A 19355-nucleotide genomic window follows, 5' to 3' on the forward strand; every position below is an offset into this window, starting at 1 on the left:
CCACCTCCTCCCTCTGCTCCCTGCTGTGGAAGAGTACTGGAGGATCACTGAGAGGTGAGAACGTGTGTGTGTGTGAGAGCATATACATGTGAGTGTTAGCAGTGACAGCAAATATGGCTTAAAGTATACGTTTTCATAGGGAGATTCCCTAAAAAAAACCCCCAAAGTGTTCACTGCAAACACATATACACAAATGTAAACACTGACACACACCGTTGCATACCCGACTGTGACCGCCCTGCCCAGCTCGTTACACAGACAGTTGGGCCCAGCAAGGTTCCTTTCAGAGGCAATGGAGAGAGCAAAGGAGGAGGAGGAGGTAGTGACGGGGCCTCTGAAAGACTCAAACAAGGAGCAGGATGGAGAAAACCAGGGAGCGAACAAGTGAAGAGGTTGAAATCAGACCTGCTGCCTGGCCTCACCCCAATCTGTCAGTGTGTGTGTGTGTGATTGTTTCAACGTGAATGAACAACTGTTAATTTATACTCTACGAAACTGCTCATTTAGAGACTGGCACAGTGAATGAAATACTAAAATCAAGTGAAATATTTCTGTCCAGTAGGGTTATTATCCTTAAGATTTAAATTCTGAAACATTTGGCCACACCTGTGGTTACTGGTGTCAACTCTAAGAACGTCTTAATAATACAAGTCCAGGAGTTTTGTACTAAATGACACGTTTATTGATTACTAGGAACAGGAAGCACACTTTGAGCAGCTACTCTGTCTTCTTTATAAATCACGGTAGCTATACTTGTATAAATGCAAACATGTTTCCTCTTCAAAATGTTCTGCTCTTCTAGATTACGTCATTAGGTGACAAATTTGCATGTCCACAAATTACATAAAATATGCACTTGCAGCTTCTTCCAAATTTGACTCCAGCACCAGAATGGTGGACTCCGCCACTACTGCAAACTACTATGTAGAAAGGCAACTACTATATGTATTGATATGTTTAATGATATATGATATAATGATAGTCATAAATGGTACAAAATGTGGGTTCAATATGATGAAAATCTTAAGGATTACAACTTTAAGAACAAGGTAATCACAGTTATTTTCTCTTTTTTTTTTGATAAGAAGTGTGAATTTGGAGCAAGCCAAAACATCGATATTCCATAAATCATTGCACCCCACACTCACTGAGCCACATCTCTTATCAGTTACAGCTGCTTGTTTCTCTAATCTATCAGAAGTCTCTGAAAACTCAATCACCACAACTAATTCATCTTAATAAGAAACTGATGAAGAACTGAAAGCTGGTCAGAATAACTTGATTACTGCTTAATGCTAAAAATCTGTTTCGTAGAGAATCATTCTAGCCGACATAAAGCAGGCTTGTAGAAAAACACAAAGACAACTCAAAAATGGCCTCATTCATTTGAATACCACAAAATACATTTGATCTGTTCAGATGGCTGAGTAAAGACAGAGGAGATGGAGACGCAAGGCAGGATGACAGCTTCAGCATTTCTATCAGCAGTTATTTCATGCAGGCTGCCTGTTCAACGAACAGAAAAAAGTGCCGCCATCTCCACTTCCAAAGCAGGATAGGATATTACCCTTAGCTTTTGAGGGCAAGGACACATGGAAAGGCATTTGGAAAATTACAATATCTTAGCATATAGTGTATCTTCCAGTGTGAATGATCTATTTTGGAGACATGTCATGTTAGGAGCATACTCTCACTATAGGAAATATAATGCACTTTACACATGACCTTTAGAAGGAGAGCAGATCCACCTTCCTTGTGTGTAATCAAACACACTTTACACAACACCTGAGTGCATCACCATAGGGTGACCTTACCTCTGATTCTACAAATATAGCGGATGGCTATATTTAGGCTGCTGATGAGGAAACAGCAGGTTAATACAGGATGAAGAGAGGAGAAAAAAAAAAGAGCCACACAAAAAGAACAAGCTTTTTAAAGAGGACCATTTGTAAAACAAGGAGTTTAAAGCCAGATTACGGGGCAACAATGACACAATCCCTTATGTTCATTCCTGTAATACGCTGTGAAGAAGAGGATTTATACTTTATTGTGGTGGAATGCATCGAGGCTGCCTCACGTCTCCTTCTCCGTCTGCCTCTTTGGGAAACACTTTTCCCCCTCCTGAGGCCAGGTGTAATCCCTGCATGGAGGAAACACAGATGCCTTCAGCCAGCTGCTGATCAGCCTTATAATGGTTCAAGTATTACGAGTGATACCACCAGAGGGAAAATTCCTTCAATCCAGTCTACAGCTTTCTCTACACTGGCTGACTCCACAAAGGACTGTGTTGGTTTGGGTGGCTGCTTGTTGGATTTCTCCCCAACAGCTCTCCTCGTCTCTTGGTCTGAGTTGGATTGCATTGGATTGTCTTAATTGCCTGTAATGACTAAATTGTCCCAACTACTTGCTTCATTAGCTCTGTTAGCTCTATTAGGAAGGAACGGAGCCGAGGAGGAGATGGTAATTGAGAGCGTTAATGAAGGCAACATGATGAGTGCCATGCTGAACGTGGCTAAAATTAAAAGTAGAAGTGTGATGCTTTTGCTTTTGCCAACTTTGACAGATTGGTGGGGCTTTTTTATGTGGAATAATCCCAGATAAACTACATTTAAAAAGGAAAATAAGTGGGATTTCCGAAAAGGAAAAACCTTGCCAAAGCCCCATCAATCATACAAGACGACTGCATATTCAACACACTGGACAGTTGGAGAAATTCATTCAAATTTGGGTGTAAACATTGATCTCTAATGCTGCAGGTATACTTAGTCCCACCACCTATCCCTTTCAAGCTCTGAGCTCTCAGTCTCCTAAACCCAGCTCCAGATTAAGGTCTGACTGTCCGTAGTGGAGCAGATACGGTGGGATTTTCTGTTGTAAAGACAGATGTTTTAGAGGAAGAGAAGGGATTCTGGCTCTACAGAGGAGCTTTACAGGGGATAGCATTGTCATCGCTGTTAAGATTTGGCCTCATGAACCCATTACTTTAACTGAAGGAGGAATCTGGGCAAAGCAGGTCACAACCAGTGTCAATATTAACAGATGTTAAAAGAGAGAGGGCCGCACTGGCATCAAATAGCATTATCTTGAATCTGTGGAGAATATCACAGGTGGATAGTCGGGCAATTTTTGAGTGTGACACTTATTTTTGATAAACCAGGACAAAACTCTAAAACTTTAAAATGACAATTATGTAATTGAAAATATAAATACTTTCATATAAATAATTCAAACTTGTAGACATGGAGGTAAATGTTTAAGAAGCCCTAACAGAGAGCTGAAGTCTCAGTCCTTTTTTAACTGTATGACAATATAGTTTCTCATAGCAGGTGTCTGTCTGAACAGATACAACTAAAAGATGCAACATGGTACTGAGTCTTTGTAAGGTAAATGTGTATCTGCTGTACTGGTGAATTTTGAGCACCTCATCAATTTAACAAATGTCAAACAAAGATGACTTTGTTTGCATCCAATAACAATATATCCCATGAGGCACTGTGACAGGAGCTGTCGTTGTTGAAATGTAAAAAAAAAAAAGAAAAAAAAAAGAAAAACTCTGTGTTTTATCTTTTTAAAATGACAGTGTTTAGATATTCACATTTTATCACCCAATAGGCTTTCAGTAGTGCAGTCTTCATTTAGAATATAAAAAGAAAATCCTCAACGTCTTTGAGAATGATGAAGGAAATCCCCCCAAACCACATCGTACTACTGAGGCTGGTGGGGCAGAGTTTAGCCTGGAAGCAGGGTGAGACTTTGGCTCACTACATGTACACCTGTAAATACATGGAATATGAATATTTTCATCATTTAGGAAAACTGAAACATTTTTCACCTTGCTTTTTTGATGTTTTTTATCATCTTGTCACTATGTACTCATTCACTGAACCACAATGTTAAAGAGGGTTTATCAAGATGAGGATAACTGTAGTTAATGCAGAAAGTCCAAACTTAAGATCAAAATGCAGAATAGAAAACTTGCTGTCACTCTCAAATTGATTAACATGGCTATTAACACATGTGATAACCTCAATCAACAACTAAAGTTATTAATGTTTTGTGATGCTCATATAATTTCTTTACATCAGTCATGTTTGTAAGCAGTAACAGACCAGATACTTTAAATTATAATTATGGAAACCCATTCCACATTTTTACCAGCTCTCCAACTATATCTCTAACTGTTTAATTATGTATATTCATATATTTATATCTGTGTGAAAATGTTTAATTTCTTGTACGGAGCCTTACTCTCTTTATCTGTGACTTTGCTGTTATCTTCACCCAACAACATCCTCCTCTCACTCAGCAGAGACTAAAAAAACATACTTCAATTTATCCATTTTAATATCAAACTATTAATAATCTCTTCACCAGTATGAATTTATATTATATATGTGCATTTATGTGGTCAAAATTATGAACTGGGTCTTCAAATGAAAGAGGATCATGGTGCATGCAGGAGTTAATGTTGGCACATGAAGTTTCCTCCTTGCAGGTATATTAATGGTGGAGGTTTGTCAGTATTACTGAACTCCTCCAGGAAACTTCGACCTCATACGGGGAGTATGATCTCTCCTCGTTCAATCCATGAGTGTGTGAGATTTTTTTTTTTCTCTCTCCAACAATCTCTTGTTCTCGCTCTCCTTTTCTTTCTCATTCTCTGTCAGTCTCTCCAGTTTTTCCTTCTTCTTCTTTTTTCAACACATAGGTGGATTAAGGCAGAGGGGCTTTTGTTTAGATAAAGCGAAGGATTAGGGAGAGATTTGCCCCCATAAAGTTGTGGGCTTGATGGGCCTTTTATCCCTGCATGTCCCTAAAGCTGTGTTGCCTCTGGATTAGGACTATACAATGGGGCCCCTTGTGCAGAGGGATCCGGGCCAGAGAGAGAGAGAGAGAGAGAGAGGAGAGAAGGCAAGGAAAAGAAATGAGACAGAGGGATTGAGACAAGGGAGAAAAAGAGGGCAGGAGGAAAAAGAGAAGGGGATGGATGGAGAGAAAGAGAGATGGGGGAATTATACAGCTTTTAGAGGAAACTGACAGGTTGAAAACTTTTAGATAAGGGATTTGCAGAGGAGATCCTGAGATCTTGTCACTAATAAAAGGGATTTCAGGAGGATTCAGAGGCGTGGTGCTGACAATAAACCGCAAATTGTCGCTGTCTCTTTAAATTCATTTATCCAGAAATATTTAAAAAAATAAATAAATAAATAAAGGAAAGGGAAAGCGGGGTCTTACTGTGGAAGTGCTGCTAATAACGTGTCTAAGAGGTGGCTCCTGGCAAATTGCTTTGTTATTCTTGTCAAAAAGGTCTCCTGCAAGAAGTCGATTTTAAACTACACATCAAAATGATTAATTGCCGTGGGATGAACAGATGCTGAAATACCCTTGAATGGTGCCGGGGAGGCTGAGGCTTGCTGGATTGCAGACCTTAATGTATTCATGAAGTTGCAGAAACATCATTAAGAGTATTAATTAGCTATTAGAGAGCAGAATTCACCGGCATTAAAGATGGTTTTGTACTTCATACCTCTGTCAAATACAGGCAGAGACAAGCAGAGTAAGTTCACTTACATATCTGTATTAATAGAAAAAACTAAATAGTTTTTCTTTTTTTTAACCAGCTGACGTCCCCCTCCTCCCCCCAAATAGGAAGAGTTTCATCACTTTTTTGGGGGTTAAAACTTGAATGAGATGACGGGACTTTTAAGGAGAAGATCATTAATGTCTCTGCCAAATTAACATTTTTATATTCTACGTTGTTCGTCGTGGAGGTCATTGTTTACCCACCTTGTATTGAGCAGTGCATCGCCGGGTACAGGGGTAAGGGGAGCTGTTTTTTGGCGTTTAAGCCCCTCAGATGCGCTGGACAGCTCTAGTCGCTCTAAGGAGCTTTAGGTGGAGAGGCGCTGAGAAGAAACTCTTTCTCGCTTTAATTGCTTTAGAGACGGTCCTCACAAAGAGACAGTGGCCAGATTTACCTCCCGTTTAAGTTCTTATTTCCATTGGTTCACAAGTTAATCCTCTTTCTTTCTCAGACCTCGGAGAAAACCGAGTGATAGGAGCCTACCAAGGCGACAGAACCAGAGAGGCACACGAGTTTTCTAGGAGGCAGACTTTGAAGTGCACACGGAAAAACTTTCAGGTGGTTAAAAAGAAACAAATCTAAAAGAGAAAAAATCGACTACATCAATCATGCCAGGTATGAATAATAAAAATATAATATTTTTAATAATAAAACTAATAGTAGTAATAATAATATAGGCTATGGCCCAGACGTTTTTCTTGTTAGATATGCCAGTAACCATAGTTACACATTCAATGATTTATTCATGTTTAAATACTTAATTCAACGTTTAAGCAAATAAACATTCAGTATTTAATCCGCCCCTCCCACCATTTTTATTCATTTCATTTCATTTCATTTAATCTTATGGTTCATTTCAAAATTTGAAATCAGTTCAATACTTTCATATTAGATATTTTCTACGGCTGACTGGTGCCAATTATTTAAAATACAAGATTTATTTTGACATAAACATTACAAGAAATTCTAAAAAAAATAAATAACGCCCTCTCTCTCTCTCTCTCTCTCTCTCTCTCTCTCTCTCTCTCTCTCTCTCTCTCTCTCTCTCTCTCTCTCTCTCTCTCTCTCTCTCTCACACACACACACACACACACACACACACACACACACACCTTGCAAGTTACCAGTGAAAACTATTATAAATGTCCTAAAAACCACTGATTGTCCCTTAAAAGTGTATTTTTGGTGCAGTTGTGTGCTGCGTGTTTTAATATTCGCAAAACTCATGAACATTAATATTCTCCATTCCACGAAATCTTTTGTCTCCTGTTTAAATTTGTGAGAATAGTGAGAAACATGGTCAGAGATAAAACTGCGTCATAGGCCAAGCACTTTCCAAAAGAATCTCCCAACAAAATATGCAAGCTTTACATTAAAAGGCTACTTTGCGCTGCCCTTAATTCCCTACCTAAACGGTTTTGCTCCGGGAGAAGAAATCTTCTCTAAAAACCCTTCAAGAAGAGAAGGGCATTATTGCCCTAATCCTCTTACCCGCAGTCATTTTAAGACAGGGGTTTTTGGAGGCTGAGATGGCGTCTTGTCTTCCATATCCCATCCCAAATCCTTCCAGGCCGGGAGAGAGTCTAAAGGCAGCACCCTGGCATCTATTAGCCATCTCTAAAGTCTCTCTCTCCTCCAGTGGCATGGAAAAAAAAGCCGAAAAGCAAACAACCCAAAGGTTGGTTCCTTCTCATCACAAAAACTAAAGAAAGGCAATTGGATTTATGCGCCAAGTGCATAGAAGCAGTTTGAGGGGAGCTGATTTGAGCATATTCGCAAACGAAAACAAGTAAAATCATTTCACATGCTATCAGGTTCACCTCATAATTGTTAATGCTCAAAATTTGCTGACACAATATCTCCTTTTTCATATATTTTTTCCTTATTTAAATGTATAATTCATAGTGACGTGTCTTGACAGTAACATTTTTCTCACAAAGTTTGAGCTTGAGGTAAACCACTAGTATAATTTATGTAAAGTGTGGCACAAATTTGCAATAAAATCAAATATATTCCATTTAATGTCAACTAAAAGTGTATATCTAGACATATAATGGAGCAGTCAACAAGCTTTGCTGTTCACATTTCAGCGATGTTTATCGACACCAGAAAACGACACAAAAACAAACACACGTGCAGACAGACACGGAGGGATTCAGCGGACATAATGTGCTTAAATTGATCACATTTGAAAATAACTCCAGAAGTCAGCGCAGCGAAGTCTGCAGCTGGACGATCAACTATCTTTATTTACTTGACTGACATTAAGGAGAGCCAATAGAAAGCCAGCATGACCCCCGCGAAGCTCTCCTTAAAATCCCTCCTCCGGGTTCTCGCGCTCCAGCAGATGGCGGCTTCCCACTTCAGCGCGAGACGCGGAGAACTCACCACGCGCAGAGGAGAGCTGTGTGCAGCAGGAGCGCGAGCGGACGGACCTGGAGTGAAGCAACAGACTGGATGACTTTTTTCATTACCCGACTTCTTATCTCATTGCCGGACAAAAAGACGGAACAAGTTGGGCTCTAGGAAGCAACAAACAGCAGCTGAAAGAGCAGAAGAGAAACCTGAAGACTGAAGAAGTTCAGGACCTTAGACTCTGTGCAGAAAAGACGACTGTCTCTTGAAGAGGTAAAAACTTTTTTTTTCGGTATCTGTTCATTCTGTTAAACATATTGGTTGTAATATTTTTCCGTGCATGTTCCCATTTTATCAGTTTCATGCCCGTAATTCAAGTAAAGTTGAATTAAGTTTATTATGTTTACACAGCCTACTGTGTAAAGCGAACAAGAAACAACAGGCTACATATATCCCACTATATTATATTTATATTTCAATCTTTATTTAGTGAGGACGAAAGCAGTTTTCGGTTGGAAATATCTTTTTTTATGATACATTTTTAAACCTTTAAACCTAACCCCAAAAATATATCCTCACGTGAGATCTAACGTTTTTAACGGTCACACCACAAATATTACTAAGTTACAAAATTAGGGGGCAAAAAATTAAATGAACGATTAGCCAATTAATACTCTTACCCAAAATAAAAGGGTTCCGTTTTACACACATGACCCCGGTCTCTTCTGAAAGGGAACTCTTTGGAGTTCATGATTAAAAAGTCTCTAAATTCTACTCTAAATTAATATTGAATCAAATGTACAGCTGCACAAACATGGTGATGTAGCCTACGTTTTTCTCCTGTTTTAAATGTCTCTGTTCTGTCGACTTCTGTTACAGAATTAGTCACCGTAATATTTGGATCTTAAAACGGTTTAATAGACTTGATAAATGCTGACAATAAATTATCATACATTAAAATACCTTTAAATTTCAATCTGGCCTCTGCATAACAAATATCCTTCATAATAACAGCTCAGAGAGAAAATCAAAGATGGTCCTCGCCCTCTGACAGTTTACACTAGTGACACAGCAAAGAGCAGATTGTCGGGTCGACTCGTGCCCCTGAGGGCTGTTATCAAATAACATTTTTCCTAATTTAGTCAGATCAAAGAGTTGCACTGTACATGCCAATTTACATAATGACGGTTTGATAATCGAAGCATTGAGCAGGGCTGCCAGGAGGGCCCAGCGCCTGGAGCAGAGAGAGGCTTATGAATGACAATAACAGCACTGACAGGCTCACAGTGATGAGCTATTGTGCTGAATTTGATATGGGTAGGAGGATACAGGCTATAACCAGACATGTAGTGGTAAATTAAAAGGTAGGTGATCATGAGAAGGTAGGCTTACAAGCTGGAAAGTTTACAAAACAATAACAGGAGGCAAACATCCTTAAAAAAAAGGCCAAAGATATTTTTCTTTGCAGCTATATTGCGTGGGGAAAATGTCCATGTGTACAAGTGAGATTAAAATCAATGCAAACATTTTAGTCTCTCACCAATACTTGCAGACAAGCAAAAATCTGTAGGCCTACATTTAAAAAAATAACGTTTATATCATGGCCAATATGATGCATTTATTTCCCACAGAACTTGTCTGCGATTCGAAGCTTAATCCGATTTAAATTCACACTTTAAATTTCAGAGATAACATGAAGAAAAGAAAAAAAAAATCGTGGGTCTATTACTTGAACACTCACGCACGCACACGTGCCCGCACGCTCTTGCACGCATGCACGTACGCACGCACACGCGGGAACTCCAACTCAGAGCTAACCACCCAGTCCCACTGTACGTCCGTCCGTGTCAGCGTTGATGATAAATGGAGGGCCTCGCAGTCGAAACCTATTTGCACTTCCATTAGACGGGGAGCCAAATGGGGATCAACATGCATATTTTTACCCGCGGAGAAGCCATACATCTCAGCCAAAACGTTGCCCCGGGGCGATGGGATAAGAGGCCGCCAGAGAGGGGAGGGGGAGGGGGGATACTGGGAGGGGGGCCCATTCAACTCAAATACTTGGGGGAGTAAAGTAAATGTTTAGCGAAGCACCTTCTGTCCCGGCGAATTAAACTATTCCCCACTGCCCTCTGATCACATTCATCAGCCGCCGCAGCCACTTAATAGGCTGGGAATGGGCACTGCGGGCATCACACACACACATGCACACACACACACACACTCTCTCTCTCTCTCTCTCTCTCTCTCTCTCTCTCTCTCTCTCTCTCTCACACACACACACACACACACACACACACACACACACACACACACACTGAAAATCTGAGAAATGGGCAGAAAAATCAGTGTTTTCCGAGAACGACCACCCAGTCCTCTCTGTTTGGTAAAAGTTATGGTTTCCAGTTGCCTTTGGCCTACATGAGTCCATTAATTATTGATAATAATGACCACAAATTTAAAATGATTATTATTACTACAATTATTATTATTTGTGGTGGTAAATTACTCGATAAATACTGAAATTCAATGCTTCGCTTACAATTAACATTTTATTGTTTTAAGAAATATCTACTTATCGATCGATTAAGACTAAAACTAAAACCAATATAATGCATTGTTTCAGGACATGTGTACATTTAAAGCGGTTAAAAATGATCTAGAACCAAATATTTGTAATGAATTTGGTGACATTTATAAGCACACTGATAATGTAAAGTAATCAAAATTAATAAAACAATAACGGAATTGGTAAAAGGATAAACTTAAAGTTTTATCTAAAATATTTTCGAGTCCAAAAATGTAACCAGCTCCCAGGATAGTGTACCTGTCACACAGCAGAAAGATTTATATCTTTTCCCTGTGGTCTTTCTGTAGCCTAATAGTTATAATAACTGCTTGGGCCTCCGAGATATCCCCTCCTATCAGCCTCCTCCGCACTAATACATATCTAATCGTGTCCTCAAGCGTTTCATCTATGAAAATCTTGGTCGTGAAGGAGAACCACAAAATAGAGTTTGGGAAATTGCTGCCTTGTGAAAGACTCTTACATGGATGTTTAATCTGTTCCTATCAATATAATAATATTGAATAACAGCTGGAAATATATATATGCCTCCTGTTAATTATAAATAACATAAAGTTGCCCAAAATAAATCGCGAGCTTTGGTGTTAAATGTTGCTATAAAATAAAATTTAAGAAAGAAGAGTAAGTCACTAAAATTAAGACCACCAAGAAAAGCATTTCAGTAATCAGCCTATTTAAAATAATCCAGCTATCTGGTTTCAGGTTTGTCACCGAGACCCGGAACAAATCTGCTTATATCATTTTCCAACACATCTCATCAATGCCTTGATCTGTCAAAGCAACGTTTTCAATGGGGATTTGGCTTCTCCGGGATCACAGAAAAGTAGTGAATACATTCATGAATAAGGCATCCGTCACGGTTCATTACGGGAACGAGTGATAATTACCCCAATTAAAAGTCTTTTGTATAATTAATGGAATGAACAGAGTGATAATTGGATGTTAATGGATAACACGTTTGTCTGAGTACCGCACATTAAAATCTATTGGCCCTTGAGCGCGTGGGCCTGCTGTCATTTACTAATGAAAGGCTCATGAATGTCATAATACTGGATTGCCCGGAAATAGATGTTTCTGATGTGTTATTCTTATTAAACTATAGGGTTGGTTTGACATATTTAACAGTCACAGGGTGTCCATCAGCAGCCACGTGCCCTTAATGTCAAAATATCCTTGAGTAAAACTCTGAACCCTCGAATCCTCTCTTCCGCTCCGCAGGTAGCGACCTCTCACCATGCAGCACTACGGGGTGAACGGCTACTCTCTGCACGCCATGAACTCCCTGAGCGCCATGTACAACCTGCACCAGCAGGCCGCGCAACAGGCGCAGCACGCGCCCGACTACCGGCCGTCCGTGCACGCGCTCACACTGGCCGAGAGACTAGCTGGTAATTGAGTGCACGCTCACACACACACACACACACACACACACACACACACACACACACACACACACACACAGCACATATTTCATGAGGCTAAACTTTTTTGTCAGATAATCTCGTATTGCAGCAATTTTCTTTTTTGGTAATTTCTTGCTTTGGCAGTTTAATTAAATGATGGCAGATGTATGAATTTGAATGGATTTGAGTAGCCTATCTACACAATTGATGTTTGAGGCCACTAAATTGTCTTGAAGCCAATCTGCTGCCAATATTTAGTTTTGAATAATTGCGTGTTAGATGTTTTTTTTTTTATAATAACCAATTTTGGTATTTGAAAACACTGCAATTGACATTCACGCGATTAAAAAAAGAGAAAGACGTTTCATAATCTCATCATGTCCAGTACAATAAAACTTGCCGTGTGTTTTCTCTTCCAACGGCTGCGCATTTCAAGACATCATCCTGGAGGCTCGCTACGGCTCTCAGCACCGCAAACAGCGCCGGAGCCGCACGGCCTTCACGGCACAGCAGCTGGAAGCGCTGGAGAAGACTTTCCAGAAGACCCACTACCCGGATGTGGTGATGAGGGAGCGGCTGGCTATGTGCACCAACCTGCCCGAGGCCCGCGTGCAGGTAGGAATGACCTAACGAAGATAATATAATATAATATATTCAGATATGGGCTGGTGTGATTGTAGAGCTAAATAGTGAATTAGGAGAAGTTTTAGATGATTGTGACTTTATTATAGGTGTGTCCCTTGTAATATTTCTGTGAAATTACATCCAGTGTCCTGTAATAATCTTATAGGGAATTTTATGAGGTATTTATCCTACAAGTTTTTTTTTAAAAAAAAAGTTTTTTTTAAAAATCACTGTGCTATGAATAAATGAACATTTATTTTTGGGGTATAAAGAACTAACATGAATCAAAATAGCAGAAAAAGAACAATTAGTTCATTTATTTTTAATTGTCTGCTATGGTCATAAAAACTCATGAAAAATGATGCTGTGTGCATTAAAATAAAAAATTATATTATAGATAAAAAATCATTATGCCTTGTTTGCACACAGTACAATTTTCTACTTACACTTGCACAAAATAATGTAAGTTGGTCAACTGAATCTTATAATAATTTGTCATTATATTTTGCTCTTAAACTCCAGCTTACTGCTGTTAGTCTTGTAGACATGCATGTTATTGCTGGTATTTGCATATTGTTGTATTGGCTTTTTTATGCACTAGTCAAACATTTGGCATTCTCCAAAATCAATCATCTGGGTTCACTGAATTCCCCGACACAGTGTGCATCATCATCACTGTCTGTTTTACTTCATGACCATCTTCCTCTCCCCATCAGGTTTGGTTCAAGAATCGCAGAGCCAAGTTCCGTAAGAAGCAGCGCAGCCTCCAGAAGGAACAGCTTCAGAAGCAGAAGGAGGCATCAGGGGAAGGAGGAGCTGAGAAGGAGGATGCACCTCCCTCCACCACCATCCTTCCTGACACACAGCTGCCTCCCCCATCCTCCTCCTCCTCTTCATCCTCTTCTCTGGAGACAGAAGGTCCTGTGGTTCGTCCTGTGCCGCTGGACATGGAGCTGAATGTCACGTCAGCAGAACACTCTGGCAGCGAGTCAGCGACGGAGGATAATGCCACAGACAAGGAGGACGAGAGTAAATCTCAGAGAGAGGAGATGAAGTGTGAGAGAGCGGTGACACCTGGAGACGTCTCCCCGGCTTGCAAAAGACTCAGCCCTAAACCAGGTAAGCATGTAGGATACTTGATTTTTATTCTGACATGGAGCAACACTCATTTCATGACCACCCCTCATGCTCATCAGTTGACTAATTAAATGTATACACTGATCAAAACTTCACTAATCCCGTCTTCTGTCTGTCCAGACTCTCCCCTGGTGTCTCCGTCGGTGACCCCCTCCTCCTCCAGCAGCGGCCTGACCAGCAGCGGCCCTCTCTCTCAGAGCCACTCTTACTCTTCCTCCCCGCTCAGCCTGTTTCGTCTGCAGGAGCAGTTCCGCCAGCACATGGCTGCCACCAACAACCTGGTGCACTACCCTGCTTTTGACCTCGCTGCCCCATCTTCACTCCCCTACTTGGGAATGAATGTTAACATGCCCCCTGCGCCGCTGGGCTCTCTGCCCTGCCAGTCTTACTACCAGTCCCTGTCTCATCATGCCCAGCAGGTGTGGAACAGCCCGCTGCTACAGGCATCGGCTGCAAGTGGCCTCACAAGCCACAACAGCAAGACCACCAGCATCGAGAACCTGCGTCTGAGGGCCAAACAGCACGCTGCCTCACTGGGACTGGACACAATGTCTAACTGAGATCGAGATTGTACGGAGGACAATGAAATCTAGGCCAGAACCTCGGCTTACACATCACCCCATCCTACTCCTGTGTCTGTGTGACTGTGATAGTTAGGAGCCATATACTGACCCCTTCTTGAGTAGACGGGCACAGGGCATGCAGACATGTCCAAAAATAAAACATGCCAGCATGCACCGGACCTACAGAACTCCATAACACAGCCTTTTGAGACAGACCACACTTCTACAGCTTGTTTAACTCCTCTTAGCTTCTGTTGCAGCTCAAGGTCCAGCAGTATGACCCCAGGAAAATAATCACCATACTGAACTTTGCAAGAATAAGAAGTGACGAATAAGGCAAATGTCCCGACTAAAAGGACACTGAACGTATTTCTGACACACGACATTATAAGATGTTTCCAACAGACATGTAATGCTGGACCTTTTTAACATCTAAAAAAAAAGTAAAAAGTATCACTGAAAATGATGTGCACAGCTGACGATGGAGGCACTCAGTTTAAAGACAATGCAAATAATGTTTACAAGGATAATGTGAATAAATGAGGCACTTTCGGAGGAACTAGGCTTCGTCGGCCAGGAGGAAAAAGGCATTGCTTGTGCAGCAAAGAAACCATTTCTGTCACAGGACCATTGACATTTCAATTAAGCTACGTGGTTATGTACTTAGCATGTACTACATAACAGCACATAAATAAAAATAAACTCAAGCCATGTTGTCCTCAACAGCATAATTAAAAGTGACTAATTTACCAGTTTAATGGCCAGTGATATGGCACTTTTACAGAGGCTGGCTTGACAATGAGAAAATGATTTCAGTGACTAAATTCTCAAAGCTTTTAATTACATTTTGCCCTGGGCTGAGAGAGTGGGGGCAAATGCAATTATGAACATGCATACCATTTAAGACCACCTTTAACAATTCAAAAAGGTCTGTACACTAAAATGGTCAATTAAGGTAGCCACATGATTGATATCACTTTATGATGAGTTGATCAGTTTTTCTTATAAAAAGTGAATATAAACTGATGTGGTAAACAAATTTGGATGTTATTATTCTAGCAGTTTTAGCCTTAATATTCTCTTGAGGAAACATGCGGCTTTTCATTGAAAGTCACACCGACTGTTAGCACTTGATGAGAAGAATCACACAAGTCTCTGATGTTTTTCTGTTCATGTGTTCTGGAAGATATGAAAAAAAATGCACATTATTTTAATATGTAAAATACAAAAAAGTCTATCTATTAATGTTTACTGGTAAGGTAATTGTAAAGTTCCTATTATGTTGTATAATTGATAATGGTCTCAGATAAAATTCCTTTAGCTGTCAGATTGTAAGATTGTATTTGCTGAGCTCACCGGCAGCCCTTTCTACCCCCCCCCCCCCCCTCCCCTCTCTTGGTTGTCTATGTAGCGATCCTGTGTTGAATTAATATTTTAAACGTGTTCAGTTCCTTCTCTGGAGTTGACTAGAATGAAGCAATGGAACAAATATGGATTGCTATGAAAACTGCCAACTCCAACTGCTATATTTTGCAGTCCATTTTGCAATCCAGACAGAAAAGCCTGAAGTCAAAGAAAGTGAAAAGATTTCATTGAATAATTGAGCCGAGTCCTCTGTGTACCGCTGTCTTGACTATTTGAATTCTGTTGTTCTGCTGTTGCTAATGCTGTTCGCCCCACTGTCTCTGTCAAACTACTTGGTCCAGTGGTAGATAGATTTATTAAGCTGGAAGAGAGAGTGATTGGACCGTCAGCAGTGTTGTTTCCTTTACTCCTCCCTAACAATGTAGACTTGAACTAGTGTTGTTGTAAAATAATCACAAATAAAAACATTGCTTGAAGATCTTTATAATGAAGAGTTGTCTATCTCTGCTGAATATGTAAATATTAATTTTTACAAAGATGGTAATGGCCAAATATTGATAAGGGTGGTGTCCTGCAGTCAATATCTATCATCTAACAGCATTTGTTCAGGAATTAATTAGATATGACTTCAGAATTTTTGGTGTTGTCGTTGATCTGCCTTTTAATAATTAAGTTAGGTCAAAGGTCTATCAATCTAAGAGGATCCCAAAAACAACTCTGTGAGGAAGGTGGTTGTAATTCCTTCACTGACAAATGCTGCTGTAGAAATGTTATATATTTAGACATCAATTCAGATTTTCCAAAGTCTCAGAGAAACACTGAAAGGATGCGTGATGATGAGAGGAAAAGAAACGACAAGCTGAAGAAAAGCATAAAGACAATGAAAGGGTGGAAAGAAGGTCAAATTAAGAGAACAATAAAAAAAATAAAAGTGTTTAAGTATCTGCAGAGACACAAAGAGTATGTGAGCACAAGAGACAGAAAAAAAATAATAATCTCAAAAATCTGAAAAATAAAAAGCTGTGTGGAGACATAAGCCATCCCCAATGAATAAGCAGCCCATTATCCTGAAGAATGACAGCCTGGGGCGGTGATTATGCTGCTATTATGTCTTTAACAGCATGGTTTGTCAAAACGCACAGACCCCCACCCAATCCTGCTGGTAGAGTCACACACACACACACACACACACAAACACATGCAGGGCAACTGGGCATCTCTGGCACTTCCTGCAAAATGTGCCCTTGCTCTTCCCGCAGTAAACTTAACATGCACTGTAAGAACTGTGTGACATTGCTCTGCTGTTAATTGAATCGGCCTTGAAAATATATTTTCTTCCCAGTGTGTGTAAATAACAGCTGCACCTTGGGTGTTGCATTGAGCAATTTTTCTGACCGTTATGAATGGCCACTATGCAAAACTGGGATAGAAGGGGATAATGATCTCACCAGATTAGCAGCGTTAATGTGGGTGTAACACTTCACCCTAACCTTGTTGTGTTTTATTACACCACATACATGTGTGTGTCCTCGGCCAAGGGCATCCTGATTATATGACTGATAAGATTGTGGTGTGGATATGCAGCAGAAGTGAATGTCCTTGTTATCCAGGGTAGGAACCTGTCCAGGTACACGGCAGGATTTTCTCCCACGGGACTCCAGACCGGAGAACATAACACAATACTCTTGTTCCAAATGTTCTCTCTTTTCTTAACACCCATCCCCCAAACACACACATACACACATACACACACACACACACACACACGTGCCTGGGGGTTGAACAGGGATTGCTAGATTGTACTGCTGCAGGGTCAAGTGTGTTGAGCCCTTGATGCTGGATCAGGTGCTTCCATCTCTAACACTCAGGGCTGTATATTCACCACTAAACCCATAACTGCCTATTTATAAGCACACACATGTATCTCCATCTACTTTCCTTTAAGCGAGTGATGATGTGTGTATTTGTTTGATTTGTGTGTAAGTGAGCGTTTGTAAGATTTGAAAAAATCCATTGCTCAAGAAATTGTGGTAATGATATGAAGACATGAACCCAGTACTTTAACGTCAGATGTTTCAACTTTTAGATTTTAGATGTCATAAAAGTACTTTATGATACTAAATGAAAAAAGCATCCGCACACTGAAATATGTGCAAGTCTCTTTTTCATTGGTGAGCTTTTGGTCAGAGATCTTCTTCGAGGTATGAACAGGTAGCAAGTGAATGCAGCAGTATAAAAGGCTGAGGGAGCATTGCTTGATTAGCCTTAATGTCTCCTGTCAACATCACCCCCTCTATGAAGAGCAATCTGCTCTATGCCCTGGAACCTAAGGGAGGAAATGGGATGTGAGTGGTTATTAAAGTGACAGACTATGGGATAGTTCATATCTTTACGTCTTATGGAACTTTTTTGTTCACTAATTCTTTGCTTAAGGGGATGAATAGTTTTACCAACATAGATTTTATCACATGGGTTGACAGGAGGTTAATCTAGAGAGAGCTTTTTTGGATCTGATCCTTTGGAGCACTGCAACCACTGGGTCTAAATGTGGGTTTTGACAGTGTGTTGAATTAATTATAATAGATTCTATATGTTCTATATGATGGTTGTAGTCTGATGTTTACATAGCATTTATCTCTACTGTTCCTTATTGTATTTTGTTGTGTATATTGTACATTTTGTAAATTCGATTTGCTTAGTGTTTTCTTGACCATCTCCATAGACACTGTGTCTTTAACTTGTAGTCCAATATATTCAGGACTACAACTCCCTTGATGTTTAGCCACACAAGTTCAACTGATTGACACAAGAGTTCTGCATTAAGGCTAATCAAGCAATGTTCCCTCAGCCTTTTATACTGCTGCATTCACTTGCTACCTGTTCATGCCTTGCAGAAGGTCTCTGACTGAACGCTTGCTAATTAAAAAGATTCTTGCACATATTTGAGTATACGGATGCTTTTTTCATTCAGTTTGATATTTTTTAACTCCAACACCTCAGCTAAGTCTGATACTGGGTGAGTGGTGCATTTTTCCTCTATAAAAATACTTTATAAGAATAACATAACACAGAAATACTTCAGAACATGGTAGAGTTAAGACTGCGATAGAAAGTAAGGCTTTACATATTTGGAAACAAGAGAGTTTTGTGTCTGACCCACACAGGCCCACCGGTTTGCTGTATCTCTTGCTTTGACTCCCTTTCTCTCTCTCTCACACACACACACAGCCCCCCGGAGCAAGCCCCCCATACAAAAATCACAGTGTACCATTCAATCAGTGCTCTTTTCTCCCTCCTCTCCATGGTTCTCTTAAAGGTTTTAACCATGGCGAGAATGAAAAGTGCCAGCGTTAGAAACCTCGGCCCATTGAGGAGGTGACAGGGTCTGCCAGAATATGATCCTAATCCTGTTTCCAGCATTCTTTTAGCCCACTGGCATTGCCATTTTGCCGCATATTCTCTGAGCTGTCAGGCCCAGGGAAATCCCTCTAATAGTGCATTGCCCAGATACACATCAAAGCCCTCCTGGAAACCACCAGCAGGAACTTAAGGGAGAGGGACGCAAAGTACAATCCGGCTCACAGCTGCACATAGACATGCAAAAAAAGCAAAAACTTGCTTGAAAACACAAAATGCTCAAGGAAATTCAACTCATACATACATGATGCTTGAAGATGTAAAACTTTTTACACACTTTGATCCTTTAGTTTTTTAAAACTCTGGCTTTTATCTTAATT

General features: G+C 40.2%; 1 protein-coding gene across 1 annotated transcript; it reads left to right on the forward strand.

Annotated features, from left to right (window-relative positions):
* The first annotated feature begins 7942 nt into the window (after positions 1 to 7942).
* dmbx1a (diencephalon/mesencephalon homeobox 1a) lies at positions 7943 to 15605 on the forward strand. The gene is made up of 5 exons (XM_042429369.1): positions 7943 to 8212; positions 11745 to 11914; positions 12366 to 12544; positions 13270 to 13672; positions 13811 to 15605. Exons 2-5 carry the CDS (start codon positions 11761 to 11763, stop codon positions 14248 to 14250), a joined length of 1176 nt encoding a protein of 391 aa, XP_042285303.1. The 5' UTR covers positions 7943 to 8212; positions 11745 to 11760; the 3' UTR covers positions 14251 to 15605.
* The last annotated feature ends 3750 nt before the right edge of the window (positions 15606 to 19355 follow it).

The sequence above is a fragment of the Thunnus maccoyii genome, chromosome 12 (genome assembly GCF_910596095.1).
Source record: "Thunnus maccoyii chromosome 12, fThuMac1.1, whole genome shotgun sequence".
In the NCBI taxonomy this organism is placed as follows: Eukaryota; Metazoa; Chordata; class Actinopteri; order Scombriformes; family Scombridae; genus Thunnus; species Thunnus maccoyii.

Coding starts and splice junctions, on each gene's coding strand:
- dmbx1a (XM_042429369.1), top strand. CDS start 11,761: ATGCAGCACTACGGGGTGAACGGCTACTCTCTGCACGCCATGAACTCC. Junction 12,545..13,269: donor TGCCCGAGGCCCGCGTGCAG/GTAGGAATGACC, acceptor TCTCCCCATCAG/GTTTGGTTCAAGAATCGCAG. Junction 13,673..13,810: donor AAGACTCAGCCCTAAACCAG/GTAAGCATGTAG, acceptor CTGTCTGTCCAG/ACTCTCCCCTGGTGTCTCCG.